Source organism: Sparus aurata, chromosome 10, assembly GCF_900880675.1.
Source record: "Sparus aurata chromosome 10, fSpaAur1.1, whole genome shotgun sequence".
NCBI lineage: Eukaryota > Metazoa > Chordata > Actinopteri > Spariformes > Sparidae > Sparus > Sparus aurata.
This window is the reverse complement of record NC_044196.1, coordinates 17,005,339-17,032,754: the sequence shown is the minus strand read 5'-3', so window position 1 is coordinate 17,032,754 and position 27,416 is coordinate 17,005,339. Positions and strand designations below refer to the sequence as shown.

General features: G+C 44.1%; 2 protein-coding genes across 2 annotated transcripts in view; one reads left to right on the top strand and one right to left on the bottom strand.

Annotated features, from left to right (window-relative positions):
- Positions 1 to 23,496, top strand: part of capn1 (calpain 1) — a 28,917-nt gene extending 5,421 nt beyond the window's left edge. The window contains exons 3-22 of the mRNA XM_030430630.1: positions 1,932 to 2,001; positions 4,627 to 4,745; positions 11,484 to 11,617; positions 12,761 to 12,929; positions 14,983 to 15,066; positions 16,076 to 16,161; positions 16,921 to 16,995; positions 17,508 to 17,668; positions 18,042 to 18,202; positions 18,741 to 18,752; positions 18,900 to 19,111; positions 19,362 to 19,401; positions 19,498 to 19,563; positions 19,684 to 19,741; positions 20,088 to 20,152; positions 20,378 to 20,446; positions 20,622 to 20,700; positions 20,807 to 20,923; positions 21,115 to 21,173; positions 21,296 to 23,496. Coding sequence (XP_030286490.1) covers positions 1,932 to 2,001; positions 4,627 to 4,745; positions 11,484 to 11,617; positions 12,761 to 12,929; positions 14,983 to 15,066; positions 16,076 to 16,161; positions 16,921 to 16,995; positions 17,508 to 17,668; positions 18,042 to 18,202; positions 18,741 to 18,752; positions 18,900 to 19,111; positions 19,362 to 19,401; positions 19,498 to 19,563; positions 19,684 to 19,741; positions 20,088 to 20,152; positions 20,378 to 20,446; positions 20,622 to 20,700; positions 20,807 to 20,923; positions 21,115 to 21,173; positions 21,296 to 21,322 — 1,863 coding nt within the window. The 3' untranslated portion in view covers positions 21,323 to 23,496. The remainder of the gene's footprint in view (positions 1 to 1,931; positions 2,002 to 4,626; positions 4,746 to 11,483; positions 11,618 to 12,760; positions 12,930 to 14,982; positions 15,067 to 16,075; positions 16,162 to 16,920; positions 16,996 to 17,507; positions 17,669 to 18,041; positions 18,203 to 18,740; positions 18,753 to 18,899; positions 19,112 to 19,361; positions 19,402 to 19,497; positions 19,564 to 19,683; positions 19,742 to 20,087; positions 20,153 to 20,377; positions 20,447 to 20,621; positions 20,701 to 20,806; positions 20,924 to 21,114; positions 21,174 to 21,295) is intronic.
- Positions 23,497 to 23,596: 100 nt separating this feature from the next.
- On the bottom strand, positions 23,597 to 27,096 carry pnp5a (purine nucleoside phosphorylase 5a). The gene is made up of 6 exons (XM_030430631.1): positions 26,863 to 27,096; positions 25,876 to 26,045; positions 25,669 to 25,772; positions 25,327 to 25,502; positions 25,024 to 25,214; positions 23,597 to 24,324 (listed from the first exon to the last, which is right to left on the bottom strand). Exons 1-6 carry the CDS (start codon positions 26,883 to 26,885, stop codon positions 24,107 to 24,109), a joined length of 882 nt encoding a protein of 293 aa, XP_030286491.1. The 5' UTR covers positions 26,886 to 27,096; the 3' UTR covers positions 23,597 to 24,106.
- Positions 27,097 to 27,416: the final 320 nt, after the last annotated feature.

Here is a 27,416-nt window from a genome sequence, read left to right as displayed (position 1 = left end):
GCCTGTCTGTCTCTGTTTCTGCATCTCTCATCACCGCTCTCTGCATTATAAATACACCCGAGTGCTCGCCGGAGCCGAATATAACACCAGAGAACAAAGTGGGACCGTCTTCATTAGGTGTTATCACGGCAGGCCCGGAGACAGCACGCTCTCGTCGCTGTTTTCGATTTGCACATGACGTGACAGGTCGCTGCTGTCGGTGCTGTAATGGAGCGAGCTGTGATCTTAAAAGCTCTCGGGGTCGTGGTCGTGACTGTAGCCTCTCAGCTTCTCTCGCAGCTTCCATTTGAGCGCGCAGACCACAAGTGTGTTAACATGCCCCTGTCCCGCGTGTGTCTTTTGCCTCTAATGCGTCCCAGGGTCACGTCCCTCTAAAAGAAGTCTGATGTTTCATAATGCATGCGCCTCTCCTGAACCGCAGGATCTTTAATTCATCTTTCTTCATACGGTTCACATCCCCCCCCCCCCAAAAAAAATCTGTGCTCTGCGTGAGCCTGAGAAAAAGAGGGTTTAAGCCTGTGTGTGTTTCTGTGAATTCACCCGTGTGGCCGATGGTTGGTGTGCAGCAGTGTGTGTGCCTGTGGGGCACGAGGATAAATGGGATATTTCTTTTTATAGCTTTGTAGCTTGGGGTTTCTCACGATCAACATGCCGAGCAGAAGATAGTTTCTGAAGCAGGGTTAAGACGAGAGCAAGAAACACTGGAATGCAACATTGTTTTCCTCATGTCTTCATTACGCTATCCCGGCAGGTCCTCGAAAAAGTCTGAGTGGGAGTAACTTTAGCTGTGCATTTTTAAAGGAGCAGATTCAGATACTGAAAAATAGACTTGAAATTCAGTTAGCTAAAATTAACATTGCTAAAGATTCCTAGCATGAAAATATGAATTCACGATCATGATAATGTTTTTAAGGAAAAGAGACACTTTTATTTAGCATTGTGTTTTTTACTAAACCGAATTAGCTTTGCAATGCTAGCTTCACACAAAGACAAGGAACAAGCCCCAAAAGGTAGCTTAGCTAAGTCAAAAGTTAAAGCAAAATACACCTTTTAACAAGCTAAAAACTTACATTTTCTCATAAAGAGTACTTAATGTGATGTATCTTGGTTGTCACTAAAGCAAAGTGAATTTAAAAATCAGACGTTGGGCTGTTAGGAAGTAATTCTTGATCAACGATGTTAGCATTCCAGAAAGATGCTAGTTGCTCGTTTCAACCCGAAGCAGAACCGATATGAGGAGCTTTTGCCAAGACATTGGCTTCTTTGTTCATAACCCTGTCAGAGATAAACTGAAGTTATGATGACGAAACTGTAGATTTTTATTTGAATGTGTTAAATTATGAAACACATAAAAAACAGAGTACAGGCCTTTGTTTTGGGACATACTTTTACCTAGCAATGTGCTAGCAAGACTAGAAACAAGCTACATTAGCTAGCATAGCTAAGTCGAAAGTATAAAATACATTACATTTGAATTTTAACAACTTAAAAACTTGAAAATTGACCACCTTCTGAGGATATGGATAGAATGCTTGCTTGTCTAGCTGCTTTAGCCTGGTTCAAGTCTTTGTACAAATAACCCTCATCTTGGATCAATCACTGTCTTGGATGCGCAGAGATAAACTGATGTTATGATGATGAAACTTTTCATTATTCTTTTCTTTTAAGTCACATAAAAGCAGACAAGAGACTGACTGAGTCCTACAGACATTTATTTGTGTCAGAAAACAATCATAAAGGACTCTCTACCTGGCCATGTGGTGGTTTTCCAGCATTTTCACTTGTTGAAACCTTTATATAAACCCTGTTTTGTGCCATATCTATGTACAACACCCGTTGCACCAGTCAAATGTGCGAAAGACAGCAAGTGCAACATTCAAAAGCCAGCGTGGTACTGATTTGTTTGTTTACTCTGTGTGTGCATTCGACAGGAGTTCTGCAAGCGCCCCGAGTTCATCGTGGACGGAGCTACTCGCACAGACATCTGTCAGGGAGCTCTAGGTAAGACCAAGAGACTACCCAACTGTTTTCACTGTTATTACAGCACCATTCAGCTGTTGGAGGACAGGAGGGGAGAGCTTGGATTGAATCTGGTAGATAGGCAAAGTGAGGAATGTGATCAGAGTCATCCGAGTGACGGATGGAAATGGCCAGCCTGAAGGAGAGTCAACAGTCAATACCAGTAACAGCTTATTGCCTGAGATGTTACCTGCTCGACACGGTGCCGCATTTATAATTTACACTTTGTTTCTCTGCCTCACATCTGTAAACAAGGAAACCCTCCCTCTGTTTTAGTAGCTCGCTCGGGGCAGAAAGCGACTTCCTCGACCACAAAATGAGGCACTTTAACCAACCCCCCCTCGCCTCCCCTTCACTCCCAGAGGAGCTGCTGGATTGCAAAACAATAAACCTCCAAAAAGGTTGAGCCAGTAAACACAATGCTCCACTTTGTTTTTATAGCCAAAATGCGCCGTGACTGAGTAGCTCTTATCAGCGCCATGGGGTTATCTGTTAGAAGACCCCACAGCTGCTATCAGGGGCTTTTTGTAGATTATATGCTAGATAAGGATACGAATATGTTACAGGTAGCGTCAGTATTTTTCAACCTTTGCCCTATTTTCCCACGTTTTGTGTCCAAGTATCTAATGTGAACAGCATTTTTCTCTTTAATTGGTCCAGTATTGAGCAAGATCCATCCAAGTACATCGAATAAAAGTGTTTGAATTTTGCAATCCAGACTCAGATTGTTATTTAAAGTGTCTGGCATCAATATAGAAATGATTCCTGTGAATAAAGACAATTTTTGCTTGAGAATCAGATCCTAATGTTTGACCAGAGACAGCTGGTTTCGCTCTCCTCAGGTCCACCAGACTCCATTTGCACAACACCACTTCATCGAAACTCAACATAAACAAGATAAAACTCGCCAGAACCGTCTTGGTTCGTCTTTCCACCGTTCTAACAAGCACCGACTCTGTCTTGGTTGAAATTAACCCTTAGTTCAGCGTGTTGGATGTGAAAATATCGCTGTCAGAGAGGCGAGACATCACAGAGGAGACTCTTGTGTTCTAAAAAAACAGATTTGGTGATTGTTGAAACAGTGGACAGATGAACACAAGATGGTTTTGATGAGTTTTTTGATGGAAGTATTTACTCTTATACATTTAAAAGTGGAACAGCCTGGCCTCTTGGTTTAGTTTGTGCAATGGCACTGTGTACCATCAACCAGTATTAAATAATAAACCACCGGCTAAACTTAAAGTGTTCAAGAAGAGCTAGGACTGATGGCATTAAGACATAAGAATAGACCAATCAGAAAGTATTGTGACCCTTTTTGAACTGATCACAGCAGGTCAGATAACACAACAAACACCACTGATTCTGTTTTTGGTGACATTATCTTGATGGCATACCACAGCCTGCATGTATGTTAGAACTGCAGAAAGCCAGTCAGGGAGTTCCTGTCCTCTAACTGAGACACTTACTTTGGCAATCAGATATTTCATCAGAGAAATGCATCTATTGGCTCAAGCCCACTGTGTGACTCCTACTTATTTCAATGACTTATTGTGGAGCTGTTAAGTCCAGTGGAACAACTGCCTCTCCCATTTCCCAGCAGGCTAATCTTGTTCAAACACAGTTCCAGACTCTCGTCTTTACTGAGCTGTTGAGGGGTGAATTCCAGGTTTATGAGTGTTTCCCAGTGAGTGCACTCGAGTTTGATCTCCAAGAATTTGACCTTCATGGAAAATAATCACTTTGTGTTGGGGTGAAGGAGAGGAAAATTGATTTTCTGTTTACCTCTGCTAATATGAGCATCGGCGTAGAGTGATGAGTATTGGCTAAGATCTGTTTTATTCCAAATAAGTGTCCAACATCTGTTTTAGATTATGTTATGATGGCATCGATCTTGTCCTGAATTCAAAACAACCAACACTGTGTTTGTTGGCCTGAATTGCAAGATGGGGAACAACGTGAACATTAAAATACTATGAATGAAAGGCTAGTCAAAATGGAACTTTTGGAGAAGCTAACACTAATGTCAACCTGTTGGAGAAGGCAACACCGATGTTGGCCTCTTTGAGAAGCTAACACTGATGTCAGCCTTTTAAAGATGCTAGTACACATGTTAGCCTATTGTAGAAGTTAACATTGGTGTTAGCCTGCTGCATTTGTTTGATGTTAGCCTAATGGAGGAGCTAATACCGATGGTGGCCTGTTGGAGGAGCTGGCAGTGAGGACTCATTTAGAGAAGCTAACACTGATGTTAGCCTGTTGGAGAAGCTAGCACTCATGTTAGCCTGTCGGAGAAGCCTAGACCTATGCTAGCCTGTTGGAAAAGGTAACATAGACATTAGCCTGTTAGAGAAGCTAGCACTCATGTTAGCCTTTCGGAGAAGCTTAGACCGATGCTAGTCTGTTGGATTAGTTAAATGTTAGCCTGTTGGAGAAGATAATAGATTTTAGAGACGCTACTGATGTTAGCTTGTTAGAGAAGCTAACACTGATGTTAGCCTGTTAGATGATTTTGATATTGGCCTGCTGGAGGAGTAAACATTGATGTTGATTTTTTTTTCTGACTAATAAAACTCATTTGTGTGTGTGTTTGTGTGTGTGTGTCCACAGGGGACTGCTGGCTGCTGGCGGCCATCGCCTCGCTCACCCTAAACGACAACCTGCTCCACAGAGTGGTTCCCCATGGACAGAGCTTCGGGCAGGGATATGCTGGCATCTTTCACTTCCAGGTAACAACAGCTCCACGTCCTCCACTTACATGTAACGCCTATGTCTGAGGTTAGGATGTCATGTCCATGTACAGTAAATTGTCATAATGTAGCAGCAGTAGACACCATTTATATGAAAAGTAGAGTACCCCTTTAAATGAGGGTCTAATATTGTATTCTTATCAAACCCTCTACTGTAGACTTTCACACTGTTGGTGGATGAAAACCAACATTTGCCTGTTATTGAGGGGAAATCCGGGCATTCGGATTCAGTCAGCCAGCAGTTCCGTGCCAGCTCTGTCATTTGCGGTTCTTCATCTACTCTTCCTGTTGTGTCATTTCCTCTTAGGTGCGCCATCGATTGTGCAAACTGTTAAGAGTGAAAACAAAGTTTGTTTCCTTTGGTTCTAACCAAACTGGAGAAGTTTATTTTGTCGCATTTTTGAGTACAAGGTGGTGTTTAACTCTTAACCGAACCCTTAAACTAATGTCACAAAATGTGGCAAAATGAATATAGTTTTCTTTTAAGCAGAAATGGAGCTGTTGTGAAAGCTTTTGTTTGTCTCTTGCTGCCGTGTGATGCATGAAGTCATTTCTGTTTTGAAACTGTCTCAGAGGACGATCCTAGCTTAACCCTGGATTATCAGTTATCTATTTCAGAATTTCACCTTACTTCCTCTTTTTCATACCTTCAGTTACTCTTGGCAAGAAACACTGAGCAGCTTTATTATATGTACTATATGTACTATGTCACAATTCAATAATAAACAGATAAACATAAAGGAAGTTAGTAAAGTAATTTAATAACATTATAAGTTATAAACCGACATGTTTATACCAGAAATATACATTTTATGCACATGTTTTGGTGTCATTGAGGATTTCAGGCTTTTCTTCATCTCATATAATTATAAAAATCCTGAATCTCCCCCCAAAATAAGCATTTAAAGGACGATACAAAAATATAACATGTAATGAACGGTTTAAAGTTGCAGTAGAAAACATTAATTTCCATCTCCCCTTTCCATTGCATTCACGGATGCCAATTTGGTGCACTAACTAGTGTTGCTAATGCTAGCTAGCAAATGGTAATGTTGCCAAGAATAGCTAATGTTAACATTGCTAATGCTAGCAAACTTAATTAATTACAATCATAATAATTTTATTTAAAAAAAAAAGAGATCTCAAGCTCTGTAGAAATCCTATTAAAATTACGTTCAACGGAAGGTTTCCTTCCAAAATGTGTGCCTGTCTGTTGCCTGTGAGCAACAACCAAACAACCAATCATCTAGCTAGCCCACATCTAACAAGCCAATTACAGAAACGGAATGATTTGCACTGCAATGTTCATGTTGCCTGTAGCCAATCACAGAGGAGAAAGCATGTACAGTGTAATGTTCATGTTGTTTCCTGCTGCTTAGTAGTTATAATACTTCAACGCTTAATATGTTGAACCAATGAGTCAGAGCTAATTATTTGTGGTTATTCAGAGTAAGTTAATCTTTCCCGCTCCAGATATTTCCCAGCAGGTCTGATGATTTGAAACAGTAGATTTCCTTTCCTAACCGGCTTCTTTCACTTGTCAAACCCCTCTGAGTCATCCCAGATAACTGGCCTCCCAGATCCACACCCAGTCACTCGGTCAATAAACTTTACCTAGGAGGATTTGAGTCACTGCCAAGCTGATTTAAACCCACTGTCTTAAACGAGCCAACACCCATTTCCTTATCAGAGAGAGTCTAGAGAAGATGGAATCTGTCAGTGAGGTATCTCAAGACAAAACTACTGGTGACGATCAAACACTTAGTCCCCGTCTGATGTCTCTAACTGTAGTTTGGTTTCCCTTGCGTGCCTGAAGGACCGGTCCTGCTGTTTTTTTTTTTTTTTTTTTTTACAAAATATGTGTCCTTTTTATTCTACGTCTACGAGTCTCTGGCAGACTGACGGGCCTTATCAGCTGAACTTTGCTTCGTATTCAAAACAAAACAGTGACACACAGAGAAAAGCAGGGGTGTGTCTGAGGCTGACGCACACTGGAGCAGCGACAAAGGTGTCGGCCAGGTCATACACGCTTTAATGCTGCAGTCGGTGAGCGAGTGAACAACAGATGCATTCAGCCCTGCAGGAGATAGGGAAATGTCGCAGCAGTGGTTTATGATTGTGTGGCTTCAATTTGGATATAGTGTATTTTACAGCCAAAATGAATACAATTTTCATAATAGGTCTGCATAAAGGCAAAATCTTGACCCGTGTGAGGTAAAAATATCAAGAACAAAAGCTCACGGGAGATATGACCGCAGTGTGTGGGTACAGTTGCCTTCAGGTTGATTTTATTCAAGGCCACTTAATGCTAACGTAGCCCACTTAGATGCTAAATTAACATGAACGTTAGCATATTACAGTCCAGATGAAGCCTTACAATTGTTTGAGGTGTCCTATAAACTCTTCTGTACGGTGGCTCTGAGAGGTCAACACACTGCAAAACAAGAAAGCACGTGATAATGGACACATTGAGACAATTTCATCCACCAATTTGACGACATGTGCACCACATTTAGACAACTTTAACCATGGCAACTGCAACAATGTTCATGACTTTTTAATGTCGCCTGGAAACAGTTTACCACGTTGATTGGTTTATTGTTCAGTTTGTTGGTTGGTTGTTTGATTTGTTGTTTGGTTCTTTGGTTTGTTGGTTAGTTGTTTGGTTTGTTGGTTTAGTTGATTCTTGGTTTGTTGGTTAGTTGTTTGGTTTGTTGGTTGGTTGGTTCTTGGTTTGTTGGTTGTTTGGTTTGTTGGTTAATTGTTTGGTTTGTTTGTTTGTTGGTTGGTTGGTTGTTGGTTTGTTGGTTAGTTGGTTCTTTGGTTGGTTGGTTGGTTCTTTGGTTTGTTGGTTGATTGTTTGGTCTGTTCGTTGTTTAGTTGTTTGGTTGTTTGTTTGTTGATTGTTTGGTCTGTTCGTTGGTTTGTCGGTTGGTTTGGATTGATACAAGACTGTCATGTATGATATTGGATTAGGCTTGATTGAATTAAAAGAGACACTAGGGCCACAAGGGCGGAGGTACAGTATGTGCTCTACCGAGTGCCTTTCTAGTTAAAACATGTACTTTGCACATGATTTTTAACTGGTATTGTCTTTAACTGATACAAACTCGCTAATTAAGGTCAATAACTGGCTTTCTCTGTGGCTCCTTTTTCCACCTCAAACATTGCATTTGCTTCTGCACTACACAAAAGCTGGGTCGTCATTTTTTATTCATGCAGCAGTTTGATTTTTCCGGTGTGCATAACAGTCTGACGGGGCTTTTATGACGCCGCAAATATCGACATTAAAACTCACGCTTACTTTATCACTTGTCATCCTCGAGTGACCTCATAAGATACAGTAGTAAAGAATGTCGGCAAAGGCCATATTCGACTGTAGTGAGTCTATTCCCGCTATTCTATTCAGTTTCTGTATTCGTCTGGAAGGGCTGTGGATGAGTGTGTGTGTGTGTGTCTCTCCTCTGATCCCGGCGGCCTCACAATCAGCCCAAACAGCCGGACACTCCTAGTTGTTATATTCTCTCGTGTGACCTTTATCAGTTAAAAGCAAACGTCGTGTTATTAATAATTTCCTCGCCGCCTCAACATGCTTTGTCACGGGGTTGGCTGATTTTTTTTTTTTTTGGAGCTGAGTCGGCTGCCCCCTTTGATGCAGGGAGCACCATGCCAACCCGGCCTGTCCGCCCACCAAGTGTTGACGGGGAGGGCAAGAGAGACGTGGAAAGGGGAGGAGAAAGAGGGAGAGAATGAGGAAGCGGAACGGCGAGCACAAGAGGGGGGGAAGCTCTCGCACTTCAAAGACGCAGAATGAATGCAGAAAGAACTGCAATGAAGACCACACACGCACGCTCAAGGGCTGAGTCAGTCACGTTCAAAGTGGCTGCTGACGGTTGCACATACTGTACACACACACACACACACACACAGATGTAGGTTAGGTGAAAGTGTAGCAGGGAAATCCTTCTGTCAAAACCCTGCAGGGGAAGATTCGAGGCGTTTGTGTCAGCGACGTCACTGAAGCAACCTTGAGAAGGGATGCTCCGGGGCCGCCGCGCTGACTCGCCATGACATCGAAGGGATCGATAAATCCCATCGGACACACACAGAGTCTGGCGTGTCTGCCGGGGCTGGTGACTCAATTACAGAGAAGTCAGCCAGGGGGAAAGCAGGATCTGGCCTCTTGGTCACTGAGTACTTCCAGGGATGCTGTGTTCGTTTTTTTTTTTACATTGTCGGATGAAGTTGTTCTCCACGTATCTACATATTTATGCACATACATTCGCTCTCTTTGATCGAATGAGTGGAAGTAACACTCTCATGTGCAGAGGTGTGTAAATGTGCATGCACCAAAGCTAAACGGCTCATAAACACGTGCAGCTGCTATGCCCTGGTTTCATCTTTTTTTTTTTTTCCTGTTCTGCCTGTCTGAGCTTTTGTTTTGCAGCCTCCTCAGTGAGTTTGCAACGCGGCCAAAGAAATGTTTCTCTGCCTGCTTGTTTCCATTACTTGCAGTTTTTTTCTTCCCTGCCCCGGCATGTTTCCACTCTTGTGTGAGTGTGTGTGTGTGTGCTGTCGAGTCTTCCCAGGGACTCCCCTCCATTGTATCGGTTTGGATCCTTTAAGCCCTCTGGATAAATCAGCCCGACCTGGATGAGTCATCCCGAAAAATTTAATTACGGGCGCTGGCGGTGGGAATCTTGATTAGTTTTAAGGAGTGGGAGAAGAGAAAAATGGGCGAGCGAGGCAGGCAAACAAAGGGACGGATGATGAATTATGAACGAGGCAATCTCAGCCATCTCAGTCGGAAACAAATGAAACCGCTAACTGGAGCAGAATCCCTCAGCTTCACACTCCTATGATAGCGCGTGTTTTCTCGCAGAGAGTCTGAACAGTCTGCTGGGCTGTGCCGGGGAGTTGTCGAGCTCCGGGGCTGGCCGACTGCCAGCCATGACACAGATGTGGTGAGAGTTCAGTTCCCTCAGCCAGGCCGGCTGTCTCTCCCACATTGCTGTGACATAGCATAGCATCGACGTGAGAGAGTGAAATGAGGAAGTTGTGTGAGCCGGGGGCGAGCCTTTGTGTGTGTGTGTGTGTGTTTTGTGTCGTCTTCAGTCAGCCGTGTTGTGACACAGCTCCTCCCAGAGGTGGATTCAGCTCTGCAGGGCACGCTCCATCCATCCATCCATCCATCCATCCATCCATCATTAAATCTTTCTGCTGTTCACACAGAGCTCGATAAATTAAAGGACAAGTTCGCCACAAAATGAATGTACTGTCATTATCCAATCACCCCCATGATGATGGGAAGCGATATTTTGAAGTTGACAAAACACTCCCGGAGCTTCACAGCGAACCAGTTTTGCAGCGCCTAAAAAAGTGTAACTCTTCGGTGAGTATTTTTGACTTAAAGAAAGGGTGTAAATAACATCTTTTAAAATCAGTTTGGGACCCTCTCTACTTCAGTCGTTTTAGGACAAGGCTGTGTCGCTGTTCAGCTGTTCTGCTGTTCTGCTCCGTCAATGTTTTGTGGACTCGAACCTTTTCGTGACTTTCCACTGGCATGAGGCTGAGTAGAAACAGACTGAATCTTCATTTTCTGGGTGAACTTGAAAGCGGAGCCGGCCGCTGACAATAAACACACTCCCGCTGTGGCCTTTCATTTGCCAGAAGACGATCCTGCGCCCTCCGTCTCTGTTCTACAAATCGAATTACCTCGACACAGATATATTTTTTCCCCTGCACTGTATTGCTGCCACGAGGATCATTTTATCACTGGCTTGAGGGGTCCGTACGAGTCTTATTACAGCCACTTTATTGGTTAGTTGTTTGTGTTTTCCTGCACAAACTCCCTGAGCGTCTCAGTGCGTGACGTCCTGAGCTTTTTGTTTTGTGTGAGCAAATTCCCATCAAGACTCTGTCAGGTAGAACTCTGATGGCAGATGCTTAGTGAAGTGTTTTCCGGAGTTCATGCATGCTTTTAGGTCGTGGTTTCTCTTTGACTTCGACCTGTTTCGACCCTTCTTGAACCACCTCTGGCATCTTTTCACTGGTTGTGTTGGTCTCTTCCGCCCCCTGGTGGTTAACAGGCGCAGAGCCACATGTGTGAAGGCCGAGTGTGAGGAAAAACATTTCCAGAGGGCATCCATCTTTTAATCTCATCTGCGGACATGTTTTCAAAACTCAGCCTGCCTTCATTTACCTCAGTTCACCTGCTGCTTTTGAAGAACACTTGCCCTGAAAATAGAATCTCAGAGAACCTCTCTTATATCACAGCTCCTGTGGATTATAAACCGATGATTTGCTGGCACGTCTGCTCTGGAAGCATTGAACATCATTAGTGAGGAGGCTGTAAAGACACTAAAGTAGAGTTTAATGTTTCCCATTTATTCTCTGTTGCTATTTTAAGATCAAAACGCTAAAAGTTTAAGCTAATGTTTTGCTAATGCAGGGCAAAGCTGTTTAGCAGAGACTGAAGGCTGTATGAATATATAGCTACACTACACTATAGCTAACACTGTAAAAAGTTTAAAAAGGAAAGTTTCCTCCAGTTTTCTTCACAAAAATGAAATACAAAAAAACCCCCAAAAAAACAGTTCAACTAAATCCGGTATACGTCTTGTAAGTTGACCAACCAGCTGCTTTCCAAGCCTCATGTATGGTAATAATCTGTCGTGTGAGTTGTAATATTGACGTTTCCTTTTTTCTGTCATGCAGTTCTGGCAGTTTGGTGAGTGGGTGGAGGTGGTGATCGACGACCGCCTGCCAGTGAAGGATGGGAAGCTGCTGTTCGTCCACTCGGCGGAGGGGACCGAGTTCTGGAGCGCGCTGCTGGAAAAGGCCTACGCCAAGTAAGTTGGACAGGACCTTTTTCAGATGGTCCAAATTTGAATTAGACCTATGATGCAGAAGCAGCAGAGGCTCCTCTTTCCCACAGAAAACCCTGAAACGTCTCATCAGCGGTCCCGCCTTTAATTCTGCGACTTTGTGACATCACACCACGTTACACATTTGCAATTTTTGTGCCTCGCAGCTACTACTTAAGAACCGATTTAGCGCAGCTGCTCTGTTGTTGTTAGCGGTGGTCGCTCAGGCATGTGCGAGCTGACCAATCAGAGCAGACTGGCTATTCAGGAGGGGGCGGGGCCTAAAAGAGACAGGAGCTTAAACAGAGGGGCGATGCAGAGCTGAAGAACTGGACAGAATACAGAAACTTGTTCTAGTAGTGACCCAAAATGTAACTATTAACCTGAAAATGAGCATAACAACAAAAGCAACAACTTAAAGTGATCACTGGCATCATTTGTGATTGTCGTCCAACATTGCTGATGTGTTTGCAGCCTGTGTCTGCGCCCTCTCAGTATGTGCAGCAATGTCAGGGTTTGACTAAACCGCGAGGCTCGAGTGATTTTTCTTTCCTGTTCCTTCCAGTTAGCCACTCATTTATACAAACATGACATAAGAATGCGTCCCCTTAAATTCCAGGCCTTTCAACTCTCAGTCTTGTGATTGGAGCTGGCAGCGGGATTATACACAAAGACGCATCTGGATGTGGAAAATTCCAGTAAACTGGAGGAAAACTCGCAGCCCTCGCTAGAGCTATTGAGCAGCTTCACACTCCTGCTGCTCCGCTGGACAGCTGTGGTCCCAGTGGTAGATCCGCTTGGCTGGAAAAGTGATGCAAAGCGTTGTCTGAGGAAGTCTTCTTACCACCGAATAGAGCAGTGAGTAAGCGGGAAGAGTGTGACGTAATAGTGAGATTTATGCGTACGTGGGTTCACGCCCGTATACGGCAGTGTCAGCAAAGGAACATACCGTACCCTCTCTTGAAACTTTCCCCCCCCTCCACGTCTGGTCTTGTAAAAGCATCATATATGTAAACACTGGTGTTAATGCTGCGTCGTGGCTCCATTTAAGGGCCTGTGCATCCACATAATGATTCTCTGCGTGTGAAAGATTTTAAAAATCCTCTTGAATTTCTCGTCCTGTCTCAGGTTGAACGGCTGCTACGAGGCCCTGTCAGGCGGCAGCACGTCGGAGGGCTTCGAGGACTTCACGGGCGGCGTGACGGAGATGTTTGAGCTGAGGAAAGCCCCGTCCGACCTCTTCAGCATCATCAGCCGGGCCATAGAGAGGGGGTCTCTGCTGGGCTGCTCCATCGACGTCAGTACATGCACTCTTTGACCAAAGCTCATGGGACAATTAACACAGACCCTTAAAGTGAATGCAGTCATTTTTTTCTTGGTTCCAGTGTCATTGTTCCTTTATACAATATCCTCAGTGCGGGCTCAAACAGAGCCACATGACTCTCTGATAACAAGACAATCATGATTGATATTAATTATTAAGAGCTTTAGCCGCTTTTGCAGTGGAGAAGAATTCAGTCGGGGGTTCGAATCAGAGTGCTGGTGGGTTCAACACACAGAGTTCTCTCAGTCGTTCAAGGGGCTCAGTGGAACTTCTGTGCTGTGCCGAAAGCACAGTCGCTATTTAGCATCAGCGGACTCCATTTTGAAGCTGCGGTTGCTTTCTGCGTTGGGACGAGGCACTCGAGTCACGTCAGTTCACGGCGCACATGTCGGAATAAAGCTCAGTGATCGTACCAACATCAGCAGCTAGCTCGCGCACAAAGTGGAGCATTTAGCAGCTGAAGAGGCCACGTATTTCCCACGGGAGGTGGTGGAGACCAAAAATGGAGCTAAAAAAGAGAGAATGCTGGACTTTTTGCCAGATAGCCAGATCACCTTGTTGTTTAGTAACTGCTAGAGTAGACAAAAAGATCTATTATTGCAGGTTTAATTAGATTTTTAAAAGAAAAGTTTGGTACTTATGAAATACCCTTACATGCTTTTCTTACTAAGAGCTACATGAGAGAAAATAAATATTCACCTATATATATTGGGTTCAGATATAAGAAAAGTTTTTTCTCTCCAACAGTAATGGACACTTCAGTCAATGTTTTTATGAACTGAACGATAAAATGATAAAGCACATTAATTATCCATTGATTTAATGGTAAACATCGTCAGTTGTATTCAGACGTATTCCAATTGCAGTCACCTCATAGATAAACTAGAGAAAATGTTGATGCGCTTCTTGAAAAGAGAATTTGTTGTTTCTAGACAGTCTCGTTGGGGCTACTGTGGACAGGGAGGGGAGGGCGAGGAGAGGCAGGGAGGTTTTGGTGGGTTGAGCCGGGTCAGAGCAGCTGGCACAGGGGGTCAGTGTAATCCTCAAGGACGTGTCGGCGAAGTGGATGTTTGCAGACGGAGGGCACTGAACTCTGTCTGTCCCGTTGAAGGACATCTCTCTGTAATCAGTGTGCCTCTCTGTGATCATCCGGTCGGTCTGAGAGCTCTCTGCACCAGACGTGATGAAAAGTAACTCATTGTGGTCAATAGCAACAAACGAGAGGTTTCTTTTGTCTTTTTTATTCTGACAGGATTTAAATGAACTAAAGTGCAGTCATAGTTTGGATTGTTTGATTTAGAAGTAAAAAAAAAAGTGCAGTTTTAAAGGAACATTTCTCCCTGCAATGACCTGTAGAGCTATTTATCCCTCTACTTGCGACACTATCTGCTTTCTTTTGAATAAAATGACTCAAAATGGCAGAAATGATACTTCTCTCTTTCCAGAAATCACAACTTAGTTACTCAAGATATTCCACAGACCTTGTTGCCAGCTGTTTCATGTAGGAACTACACCCGCTAACCGTCTAACCGCAGAGGAGGAAGCGTGCATTGACTCATGGATGAGAGGGTCGCGCTCTCAGTAGCGCGGGATGTAAAGCTTAACCACGTCCTCCTCAGCTGAGTTCCTACATGAAACTGCTCACAACCACGTCTGTGGGAATCGGGTCATGATGTCGGGGAAAGAGACGTTGCTGTTGAATTAATTGGCGTTTTGAGCACCACAAGCCGAGTACCATCTCGTTCCATGATATTTTAAGAGGAGCCAGACATCTCTATGGCTGACATCGCAAAAAAATTCGGCAACACAAACCAAAACAATAAAGATGGATAAACAGCTCGACAGGTATGAAGAAATGTACGAATATGACTTTTGATTTTGGGCTGAACTGCCCCTTTAATGTGCTAATGTAAGTCATGATTCAGATTGAGCTGGCTGACAAATGCCGAAACCCCTGTGACGACAATTTAGTTTCACTTTGGAGATGTCAGCCGCCTCTGTCTGACCTCCGCGCTCTCGTCCTCAGATCAGCAACACGTCGGACATGGAGGCCGTCACGTTCAAGAAGCTGGTGAAGGGACACGCCTACTCTGTGACCGGTGTGGAGGAGGTGAGGCGGAAATGCAGCTGTTTTGATTTGTCAACTAAACTGCAAATAATGATGCACAGATATATTATACATATATATATTATAATATATATTATACAATTATAGTACATTAAAGTGTTCTATGGTACTTTCTTATATCCTGTATTGAGTTATGTTAGCTATTTTTATTAATATGTTGCTCATGTTTTCTCGATATCTCAACAACGCCTTGAGGTAACGTGAACTGATTAGATTTCGGTGGCCAAAGGTCAGAGGTCAGCATCACAGAGACCTCCCAAAAACACATTTTCTAGCCATAAGTGGATGAAATGATGAAGTTATGACGCTTGATATCCAAAAAGTCTGAGGTTACATGCACCGTGACGTCATAATATTCTGAAAAAAATGACCCCAGCTCAGGAACAGTGACTTGACTTTTTAATTCTCTCTGCTAGTGAAGCACGAGAATTTCCCAGTCGATCTATTACCAAGCGCTTCAGTTTCGCTTAAAAAAAGATTACAGAGGCACAAAGTCTGCTGCGCTCTGCACAACGAACGGCAGAGGTCGGCGTTCTGTGACATTTCCTTCAGTAACAGTGCGTTCTCACTGACATTGTCACACGATGAATGGAGACCAGCTGACCACAGGACAGTGCTGTAATCTGAATTTCCTGTTTTACCTGATCCAAATGATGGAGCCTCCATTTGTTGTGCTACGTAGTTGTAGTGTCATAATTAATTTATTCATTCAAAGTTTAATTTAATCTGAGAACACAATGATGTTTACAACATAGAAGAGTATCAAGATAAGACGTGATGGATGTTGATAAGAAGTGAAAATTAATAAATAGCCAAATTAGTGAGATTGTAAACCTTTACAAATAGATGAAGCAGTTTAAATATAAAGCAGAGGAATAAACTCAGCATATTTGCATAATTAATTTCCAGCTAACTTTCAGATGCTACACCTGCAGAATCAGTCCAGCAAAGTGACAAAGAGTGACCTTCAGTGCTGTTTCTTTGTCTGTAGGTCGTGTACAGAGGGAATCTGACCAAGCTGGTTCGCATCAGGAACCCCTGGGGTGAAGTGGAGTGGACCGGAGCCTGGAGCGACAAGTATGGCTCAATGTTTACTGCACTGCAGTCGTAAACCAGGATAGAATAACCGAAACGCAGATAAAACGCGAATCTGTGCAGGATTTACAGGCTGAACTGATGTGGCATCGTCATTTTATCTCTTATCTCCATCGTATCTCGCGCACATGTTGGCAGGCAGTTTTGAAATCGCATTCATTGCCTGTGAAAGTGGACGAGATTACGTAACGTGACACGGCCGGTTATGAAAGTGAAGATACCAGACATTTTTTCCCACCCCCCCCACTGTCGGCGGCATGTCACAGCCCGGTTAAGCATTTTTTCACAGCTTCGCACTTTCAAACGGGGTGCGAGTATTCCTCTGTCGGATGTCAAAGAATGTGCAACCCCTTACGTAACTTCAGTCACTCTGTAGATGTATGTAAACCCTTTTTAGCACCGCAAAGATGTTTGCTTTAACTCTCAAACGGCACAAAAGGAAAGAAAAACCCTTCTCTTTAATGTTAAAACCGAATAAAAAGTAATGAATTTATAAATACAAAAGCACAGTCACAAGGAATCTGGCTGACAGACACATTAAATTAAAAAAAAAAGAAAAAACTTTTGTGATCAGGAGGGGAATAGTCACATAAAGAAGGTGTAAAAGAAACACTACAGCTGAGAAATCCTCAAGACAGACCGCATAGATCGGGTGACAACACTTTAAAACAATTTTGCAAGAGCTTCCTCAGTAAGTCGTCTGAATCATTTTTCTGTCTGTACTTTGTGGACTCCCCTCAGCTCCAGAGAGTGGGACAGTGTGGATCGCTCCGTCAAGAGCCGGCTCCAAAACCGCAGCGAGGACGGAGAATTCTGGTGAGTCGTCTCGTAAATAAAGGACCAAATAAGCAGATGAATGCAGAAATAAAGATGATACTTCATTATTCATACTGTTGTCATTTTGTGTCCCTTCATGTATCTGGCTGTTTACATGTGATTCAGTTATTTCTAACCCCCTCAAACACACGCGATCAAACTAAATAGGAGGGTTGAAACTAACAGTTCTTTTCAGTGTTGATTAATCTGTCCATTATTTTCTCGGTTGATTAAAAAAAATGAGTCTAACACTGTTTCCCAGAGCCTAACAGGAAGTCCCAAAATGTCTTGTTTTGTCCACAACTCAAAGATATTCAGTTCACTGTCACAGAGGAGGAAAGAAACTAGAAAGTTTTCACATTTAAAAAGCTGGAATCAGAGAATTTGGACCCTTTTTGCTAATAAAAATGACTGAAATAAATCAATAGATTATCAAAATGGCCAACAGAGGTGTAGATATGATTTGTTAACTCAAAGACAACATAGCACCAACGCTGTTTTTCATCCCCCAGGATGTCGTTCAGCGACTTCCTGCGCGAGTTCACCCGCCTGGAGCTCTGCAACCTGACGGCCGACGCGCTGCAGAACAGCCAGCTGAAGAAGTGGAGCTCCTCGCTGTATCAGGGGGAGTGGAGGAGAGGCAGCACAGCCGGAGGCTGCAGGAACTACCCAGGTATGAAGTGATGGAAGCAGGAAAACTGAGCGGCAGAAACTCCTTTTTCTTTGTACGTTTTGGAGACGGGGGAGTTTTTCTTTAAAATGTCTGATGGCGGTGTTGAATTCTGTTCCTGAGGCACAGATTTGGGTGAATTGTCTGAAGGAATGTGAGCCAGTGGCTCCCATTCAACCAATAGCTAACTGAACAATGGCCGAACGATTTTGGGAATTCCCCACATGCATGGAAGTCTGTTTCCTCGATCTGCTGCGAGCTAGAAAACATGAATTGTGTTCCAATTATACTGAATAAAACATAATTTAAAAAAACCCCCAGAATTCTAAGATACGCCAAATGAAACAATCTGACCTTTATCAACTCTTCTTCCCAGCAACCTTTTGGCTCAACCCTCAGTTCAAGCTCGTGCTGCAGCACCCGGACACTCCTGGCCAATCGGACTGCAGCTTCCTGGTCGGCCTCATGCAGAAGGACCGCAGGAAGAAACGGCGGGAGGGCGAAGACATGGAGACCATCGGGTTCGCCCTCTATGAGGTCAGCTGCACTCCAGTGAAGACAAGCTCTCGCCGTTCCCACCGCAGGAACCGAACGTCTTTCAACATTTAGTCGAAATAATCTTCAAATGCTGAACTTTACTTGTCAGTTGATGGTTTTTATAAAATAACACATTCAGACGGCGGCCATTTTTCTGATAATCTGCCTAATCTGCTCAGGACTGTGAGAGCTGACCAATCAGAGCCAGCTGAGCTTCGCAGTTAGAGGCGGGCCTTAAAGAGACAGGAGTGAAAACATCCCAAAATAAATACAAAAAGCTGAAAATTGGACCTGGGACTAAATGCTGTAGTTTAAGTAACTTTTTCCCCAAGCGAGCAGCACCTTCAACATTTGCCATTATCTTAAGTGAGATTCCTGCAGTGGAAAATAGCTTTTTTTATCTGTTTTATTGCACAATTTGATGCTTCAAGATTGATTGAAAAGATTCTTCCTTTCTCTTTATTAATATCCTGTTTTTTTTGTGTTCCTGATCACTTCCCTCGTGCTGACAACCCCTCTTTCTCTGTGTCCTTCGCAGGTTCCAAAGGAGGTATGTGTGTTGTCCTTTTCTTTCCTTTCTCATCTTGTGACTCAACTGAATGACCCAAAAGCTGTCAAAAGCGACCCAAACATTGTGAAAAACAAACATGAAGCGGACGAGTTCTGAAGCGATAACAAGTATCTGCCATTCCCGCAGTTTGTGGGCCGCTCAGGGGTCCACCTGAAGCGAGATTTTTTCCTCACCCACGCCTCCAGCGCTCGCTCCGAGCTCTTCATCAACCTGAGGGAGGTTAGCTCGCGGTTGCGGCTGCCGGCCGGGGAGTACGTCATCGTCCCCTCCACCTTCGAGCCGCACAAAGAGGCCGACTTCTGCCTCAGGGTCTTCTCGGAGAAGCCCGCCAACTCGGAGTGAGTTGCACGGAAAATACTGTCACACTAAAAGGAAAAGCCAATGCTATTGTACCCGTTGCAGGCCAGTATCAGCTGACTCAGTATAATAACATGTCATCTTACATTGATGCAATACATAGGATGACTTTGCAGTTGAGGTAGAGACAAATAAAAAGGGAAGAAATTCTAAATGAAAGTGCCAAAAAAGAAAGACATTTTTAAAATAAGCAACTGAGTAACTACAAGTCCTCCTTCTGTCCTTGTCCAGGGAGCTGGACGATGATGTCGTAGCGGATCTCCCAGCAGAGGTGAGCGGATGAAATACAACAACTGAACATCTGATCATTCATGACGAGCACAAAGGCGCCGAATCCGTACTGAAACCGTCACTGTTTGTGTTGCAGACCAAGCTGGACGAGAGCCAGATCGACTCCGGCTTCAAGAGTCTCTTCAGACAGCTGGCGGGGGCGGTAAGCAGCTGGTCGCTCGGCAGGAAGCGGAGCGGCGAAACGGTTCATTGGTTTTCGTACGGGACGCGGAGTTATAGTATTCGAAAACAGCTGACCTTTTTCTCTTGATTGTGCCGACAGGACATGGAGATCAGTATCACGGAGCTGCAAACCATATTGAACCGGATCATCAGCAAACGTCAGTGATCCACTGTGGATTTAGCTTTAAGGGAGCACTGTGAGGTTTTGGAGAAGAAGTGAATAAACAAGCTGTTCTCAGAGGACAATAATGTCCACAGAAAACTGTTTGAAGCTAGAGAGGTGGCAGGGTCCGCCAAATATAGAGTATTTAAGTAAAACAGTTTGAAACTGTGTCGTCCTTTAACGTCAGTTTGTTTAAGCACCAGTCAATGAAAACGTTCTGTTGTGGCAAAAACGTCTTCCCCAAAACTACGTAGTGCTCCTTTAATTTTGGCTCATGACGTGTTTGTGTGCATTTTCTCATGTTGTCCTCTCGTCATTGTCTTTCTGTCTCATGCTAACAGACAAAGACCTGAAGACGGACGGCTTCACGAAAGAAGCCTGTCGCAGCATGATAAACCTCATGGACGTATCCTCGAAACGCCATTTAAGATTTCATCTCAGCTTTTTCTTTCACCTTAAACATTTATAGAAAATGAATATTATCAGGGAAACTTTCCGCAGCAACTTTTTATGCCTCAGCGTTGACCAGACATGTAGAGTTGTCTGTTTGTGATACCGATAAGACTTAAGTCTGTTGTCCTGCCTGTTGATCGGATGAAAGCCGCTTTAGTTCCTCAACGTCTCGGCTCAGACGGACGGCAGCGGGAAGCTCGGCCTGACGGAGTTCCACGTGCTCTGGGAGAAGATCAAACGATACCTGGTGAGATGAACCGCTTGACCGGGTCAATCAGGCCGCATGAGATCGATTCTGCTTCGTGGTACCTGCGTCAGCCTGCTGTTTGTTCTGACATCTGGCCAGCGGGCTGCTTTTTCATTTTCTCCTGAGCGCACTCTTTAATTTCTCTCTCTATTTCCTCCGTCTGTCACCATGCCAGACCATATTCAGGGAGTTCGACCTGGACAAATCGGGCACCATGAGCTCCTACGAGATGAGGATGGCTCTCGATTCCGCAGGTGCTGTTTCCTTCCTACTTCAGCAAGAAAAACACACAAGGATCTGTTGCATTCATTTTTTTTCATGTCGTTCCTGATTTCCCTGTTCGTCTCTTTCCTCTCTCAGGTTTCAAGCTGACCAACAACCTGTTCCAGCTGATCATCCTGCGCTACACGGAGGCCGACATGACCGTCGACTTTGACAACTTTGTCACCTGCCTGGTCAGACTGGAGACCATGTACAGTGAGTCCTGTTGTTGCGCACCTCAAACGCCTTTAAAGGAATAGCTCACCTATTTTTTTTTTTTTTTTTCCCGGTGGGCCGCTGTGATGTGTTCGTGACGGAAAAAATAATCATTAAGCCAAAGCAGAAGTCACAATTCTTGCATTTCACCTGCCCAAATAAGTGATTCTCTTTGTTTTTTGTCGATGCAGAAACCTTTCAGACTCTGGACACAGATAAGGACAAAGTCATAGAGCTCAACTTCTTTCAGGTATGGCCACAAATGAACAACAACCAAAATGTAACTATACACCCAAACAAGGTCTTTGCTTTTTATACGTATTGCATCTGCTTATGTACTGAAAAACTGCTTTTTTTTGTTGCTTTTTACAGTGGATTACTCTGACCATGTTTGCCTAGAGACGAGTGGACACCTCTGTAACTGTTGCTGCAGCTCCAGGCCCAATGCATTGTCGTTTCAAAAGTGCCTTTTCCAGCTCCAGTTCTTCCTCTCCTGAGGCCCTCTGATGCTAAAAGACTGTAAATTCATCTTTTTACAGTGCCTACATTGGAAACATGCGCCAGTCATGTGTTTTTCCATCTGTTCTGCCAAGAGAAGGACGCTCACTGTAGCCTGGCAGTCAATCCAGCGGTAGCACCGACTGTGAGCTGGGCAGAGCATTTTTAGCTAGGCTATGTAGACATTTTAGAGCTACACTGGGGGCAGAAATAAACGTATTGGTTAAATTTCAGTGGGAAGAGACAACGTTTCCCACAATTCTGTAGCTATGGTAGCTTACATGGTTTAAGAAGAAAGCTAGTCGAAGCTTTTCCCTCCAAAAACTTGGCTCCCTTAACCTAGCTGTCGTCTGTGTTTAAAGCAATGCTAGCTTGAAAACTAAAACCGACTCAAAAGTTGGAATTAAAAAAGAAAAAGAAGTAATAAATTGACGAATTGACTAATAAATATTTCATTAATAAACAACTGAGGGAAAAATATGAATAAGTTTCACATAATTATTGTGTTAGCCGCCCGCCATGTTAGCAAAATTCCTGGACTTGGTTAACCTTACGAGCATGACCAGATTTATGTAATGAGTATGACAATTGTTCATTTATGTTTTTCGCTCTATAGTCTGGTTTTAGTCTTTATCTTGGCTAAAGAAGTCAGTTAAGATAACCTAAACTAAGCTAAACTAGGCCCATACCGGCTGAAGTAATAAAGCTAGCCCAGCTAAGCTAACCTAAACTGAGCTAAGCATAGCTAGTAGCTATCTAGCACATCAAAAGTGTGTTTGCTGTCCATATTGCACTGTAATTCAACCAATATGATTATTTATGCTCTGTTAAAATCCATGTAGACCAAAACCAAAACCCCTTTTAGGTGGCAAACTCTAACATTTTATCAGCTGTGCAATTTAAAATGATGTTTTTATCCGGAACGAGCCATCAATGATTCATCTTTATCATGAAAGACCATAAGGGATACTTCTGCTCGGCTAAGTTCATCAGAATTTTGATCAAATCAATTTATTGATACCTGGCTACTCCACCATGAGTTAATGTACTTGAAATCAACCAGACAATCTGCAAAACGCTCCTCTTGAGTGTATATTGTCACTTATCAGTGCCAGATGTGGTCAGAGTGGAGAGCCATTGAGTGTGCCAGCTTGTTCTTCGGCCTGCCGTTCATTGCCCCACATTGAATGTGCGCAACGTGTCTCCGTACTCGGCCTTTGTAGTGACGCTGCCGGCGTGGCGCCCAATGTTTACTGTACATCTTGTGCCAACTTTGATTTCGTGAGGCCTCTCTGGGCCCCTGCAGTGCAGCGACAATGCCGGTGCGCTCTCTTGTAGAGAATGTGTCGAGACATCTTTCTTTGAGACTAGTCCTCTTTAGCTTTAAAATATACCTGCTTATCTTTATGCATGGCACATGTGGAAAAAAAAAGTGTTTATGTAATGTCTGGAACTGGATGACCTTTTGGGTTTAAAGGGGGACATGTCATCCTTGTTTAATCTGGGGAGCAAGAGCAAGAACACGTCGGTACTTTTGGTGAGGGTAAACAATTATGCAAGACGGATGGATACGTCGTACGCATGCAGTGTGAAATGTGATACAACGTCTGCCTGCCTACTTTCTGTTCAACTAGGGGAGCAAGTGTTTTATTTGATAAAGTAACGTCACTTTTTTTGGGGGGGGGGGAATGAATGACTTGAAAGGCTTTTGAATACAGAGATCTACGTGTAAAGTCGACCTGCAAGTGTTTCAAATGCCAAAACTGTCTGTTCTGCCAATTACTTTGTGTCAAATGTTTGTGTTGCTGTAAATGGGAAAAAAAATTGGATTTGAAATGTTTAAATCAAATCAAAGCAACTGCCAGGCCTGTTAACTTGTATAGCGCTCCGACGATGCCAGCGTTCTTATCTTCAGTTTTTGCAGCGCAATGCTTATATAACATTATCTAATGTTTACACAAGTGACATTCTGGGTCTCTTTGGACCCATTAATCGTGCAGTACGTTGGTTTACTGTGCAGCGACCCTGTAAAACGACAGTACGCACTTTTAAAATAAACATGGGGATGTTTTCAAGATGTCTCTGAATTCATTGCCAATTGATGTTGGTGTTGCAGCCCGACATGATGGTTACTTTACGGGTGCGGTGAGTAAAGAACGACACAGACACTCACTGTAGTAATAAATAGTACCTTTAGTAACAACATTCATATTAAAAAAAGCACAATAAAATACCTTAAGTCCACTAATGTACACATTTCGACAACAAAATATTAAGATCTTTACATCGGATTTTTTTCGCTCATTGTTAAGTTAAATTGCAGACATTTACACAAGCTGATCACATGTTTTTTTAAGTTGGAACAAGTACGCCCATTTTTAAAATGATGAAAAAAAAAAAAAAAAGGGAAAAACAACTGAGAAGGGCCTATTTCATCTGGCGCCGCTCGGCAGGAGGAATGTAAGCACAGTGACATGAAAACAAAAGATTGTGTTCTGTATCAAAGTGAGATTCTTTAAAAAGGGACTACGATTGCGTTCATCATTTGACCTAAGACTAAAAACAGCCCAACTGCTCACCTAAACAATGAGAATAATTTGGATTTTTTGGCGTCGTAGCAGAAAAACCTGAGCCCCTTTGGGTCACCCGCCGCCTCGTCTCTGGCATCTGATAGCATGGTGTCCCTTAGGCGAAGTTGTTGTTGTGCTCGATCCGGGTCACCATGGTGGTAACCAGTCGCTCCAGCTGCTCCGCTCGCTGCTTGCCCGTCTGGAGGACCTCCTCGTGATTGGCCTTCTCCTGGCTGTCGTAGTCCGTCACCACCTGGTTGGTGATGAGCGAGAGGGCGAAGACGCGCATGCCGCAGTGGCGCGCGATGATTACCTCATGGACTGTGCTCATGCCTGAAGAGGAAAACGATGGCATTTAAAATAAGATGTCAACTTCTCAATGTGATGTCTTGCTGGCCGAGCTCTGATGTTTGTATCAACAAAAGAAGAGCCAGAGCTAATGTTGCTAACATTGCTAGCTTCATTCTAGACGTTTGTATTCTCAATATGTGACACAAAAATTAAATATGGGCAAAAATGAGTAAATATCACATACTACAGCTTTAAAAGCTTTGATGTTAGCATGCTAACAGCTAGCCCCAGGCCTAAAAACCTCTTTCTACCGCCGACCCAAACGCATGTGCTAGCAGTGCTAACACCAACACAACCCTGGCAGTCTGGCTGGCTGCACGGCTAACTGAGCTTACAAGCTTACAAGCTAACAATAGCTACAGGCAGATTATTTTCATTGTTTGTATGAATCAAGGAAGCTGATTCTCATATGATGCAACTTTTGAATGTGCAAAATTGTGAAATTCTGCGAAATTCATACTCCAAACAACTCCAAACATAGCCACTAACTGTTGCTAACTGCAGCTGCTGTCAGTGTTGTATGGTTGGACCATTATCTCTTGAGCAACAAAGTGGCTAGGGACTAGCTGGTTAGCATGCTAACCTCAAAACAGTATTTTGGTAGTTTATATTTAATATTTAATGTCAAATATTCTGTTTTGGTGGCAGATAATAATGTTTAAGTCCATAACAACTACTCACCAACGGCATCAGCGCCCAGTTTGTACAACATACGGCACTCCGCAATGGTCTCGAACGAGGGTCCGCCCAGCACGCAGTAGACGCCCTCCTTCAGGAAGTCCGCAAAGCCGAGCTCCTGCCCCACGTCCATGGCCAGCTGCTGCAGCTCTCTGTCGTAGGCGTCGGACATGCAGGGGAAACGCACGCCGAACCTGCCAGAGGAAGGAGGCGAGACACGGATGGAATGTTTAGTTTATTGTTTTAAAAGGGCTTCCCAGCATCCCCCCTCCCTCCCCCCGGTGCAAGGAAAAAGATCCCACCCACCTCTCGTCGTTGGGTCCGGAGAGCGGGTTGTTTCCAGCGAAGCCCGGCATGTTCAGGTGGTCCTTGATGATCATGATGTCCCCCACTTTAAAGTCCTGATTGAGGCCCCCGGCAGCGTTGGTCAGCATCACCGTCTCCACGCCGAGCAGCTTGAAGATGCGTATGGGCAGTGTGATCTGGAAACACACACACATTCACAGCACAAATGTTAACATTACATAACCAGTCAGAGGTCACTTTGGTTTAAAGGATCCTTCAGGCAGCGTGACTGGATATGGAGCAGAACAGAATTCACGGTAAAGATTGCAAACAGACAGATTTCAAACTCAAACACACACACACCTTCTGGATTGGGTAGCCCTCGTACAAGTGGAAACGCCCCTGCATGCACACACATGGCCTCCCCTTCAGGGTGCCGAACACCAGCCGTCCTGCATGCCCGTGCACTGCAGAACAAAAAAAAAACACAAACCAGTCAGTCAAAAACCAACAATGAAGGGAAAAACGGTCGACAAGTGAGAGGTGTGTGTGTGTTGTCGCCGAACTCACCGGTGCTCTGCGGAAAGTTGGGGATGTCCTTGTAGTTGAAGGCGACCTGGTCCTTTAATATGTCAGCCAGCCCTCCGAGGCCCGAGCCGCACACGATGCCCACTATGGGTCGGATGTCCGTCTGGGCCATCAGCCAATCGGAGGTGGCCTTGCAGTCCTCGTAGCTGAAGCTGGGTGACATGGAGAGAGGGCGGTGGGGGGGTTAGGACGACCGTTGAAACGGGAATCAATAAGTTTGAAACGATCTTTGGATCAGAGCAAGAAGACGATGCAAAGCAACCACAGGGAGCTCACTTAAAGACATCTTCCCTCGCCTCGCTTTGCCTTCATCATTTCCTCTGTGACATGTGATGTGACCATTATTATCAGATTACAGGATAAGAAGCCTAATCTGTTACTGATGAGGATCTTGATGAGGCACACACACACACACACACACATTCCTGCAGAGTCACAGCAGTATCATGCCCCTCATGTGCCTCAGTGTGGACACGAGCAAACTTTCTCTTTTCCTTTTTTCTAGTCTGAGGTGAAATATTACACTCGCTCACCCCCCCCACATGTGATTCATCTGCTAGTGTCACACTAGTTCACCAACTCAGGTCTGGATGAATGGATATGCCTGTGTCTGGGCCTTAAAGGCTGTGGGGACTATAAATACATGATGTCGAATGAAACTTCAAAATAAGAGCGGTAGTTTGATGATAAAGTCAGATATATAGAAAAAGAGTGTCAGCAAACTTGTAAATCCAAGAAAAATGTCAAAGAAAGACAAAAAATCCATGTAGGATCCCTTCTAGGAATAACACACTGCGCATGCGCACACTTCCGTGGCCACCTGCCAAACATTCCCAGTATATTTATGACCCGCTGTCCCGACCAGCCCATGACAGGGGGGCCCATGTGTTCATCAGCATGGCAGGAAGGAAAGGAGGAAGGAAGAAAATCTGAAAGTACAGCATGTTCAAAAAAGAAAAGTGCACTCACCCCTTGTTCGCGTCAGGATACATGGTGGAAAGTTGGATAAGTGTCTGAAAAAAGCGCTGAAAAGTCGAGATCCAAAAAGTGGAGAGACGTTCAAATCAGAGCAGAGTCTGTAAAAAAGGAAATCAAATACTGAGAGCAAGGAAAGAGTTTTTAAAAAAATGTCTTCTCTCGGGTTGGATTCCTGTGAATGTCTTCAGTTCCTCTCTTGTCTGCTGTGGTTAAGGCGCAGTCTCCGGCTTTATTATAGCAGACGCCCCCTCCTCCCACTCCTCCTCCCCCCTCAGAGTGATGCATGCGGCTGCCGTGGCCTCATTGGCTGCCCAGACACACCTTCAAAAACCAGGAGGGAACTGTCAGAAGTGGAACTGCCCTCTGGTGTCATCCCACCCTCCTCCCCTCTCTCTTCCCAGCAGCATCCTGCCTCACCAATCAACTTGTTATTGACGTGACATGATGTGCGCTCCTCTGCGTCACGCATTGTGTTTTGCAAAAATCACGTGTCGGAGCTCTCCCGTCGGTTTGTGTTGTGTTTTTGCTCCTGCAGATTAAAAACA

Bases quoted from the DNA above. Each gene is read 5' to 3' on its own strand.
- pnp5a (XM_030430631.1), bottom strand. From the start codon at position 26,885: ATGTATCCTGACGCGAACAAGGG. The intron at 26,046-26,862 runs GTGAGTGCACTT...CATGTCACCCAG, and splicing joins TATCCTGACGCGAACAAGGG to CTTCAGCTACGAGGACTGCA. The intron at 25,215-25,326 runs GTGGGTGGGATC...TTCCTCTGGCAG, and splicing joins TCCGGACCCAACGACGAGAG to GTTCGGCGTGCGTTTCCCCT.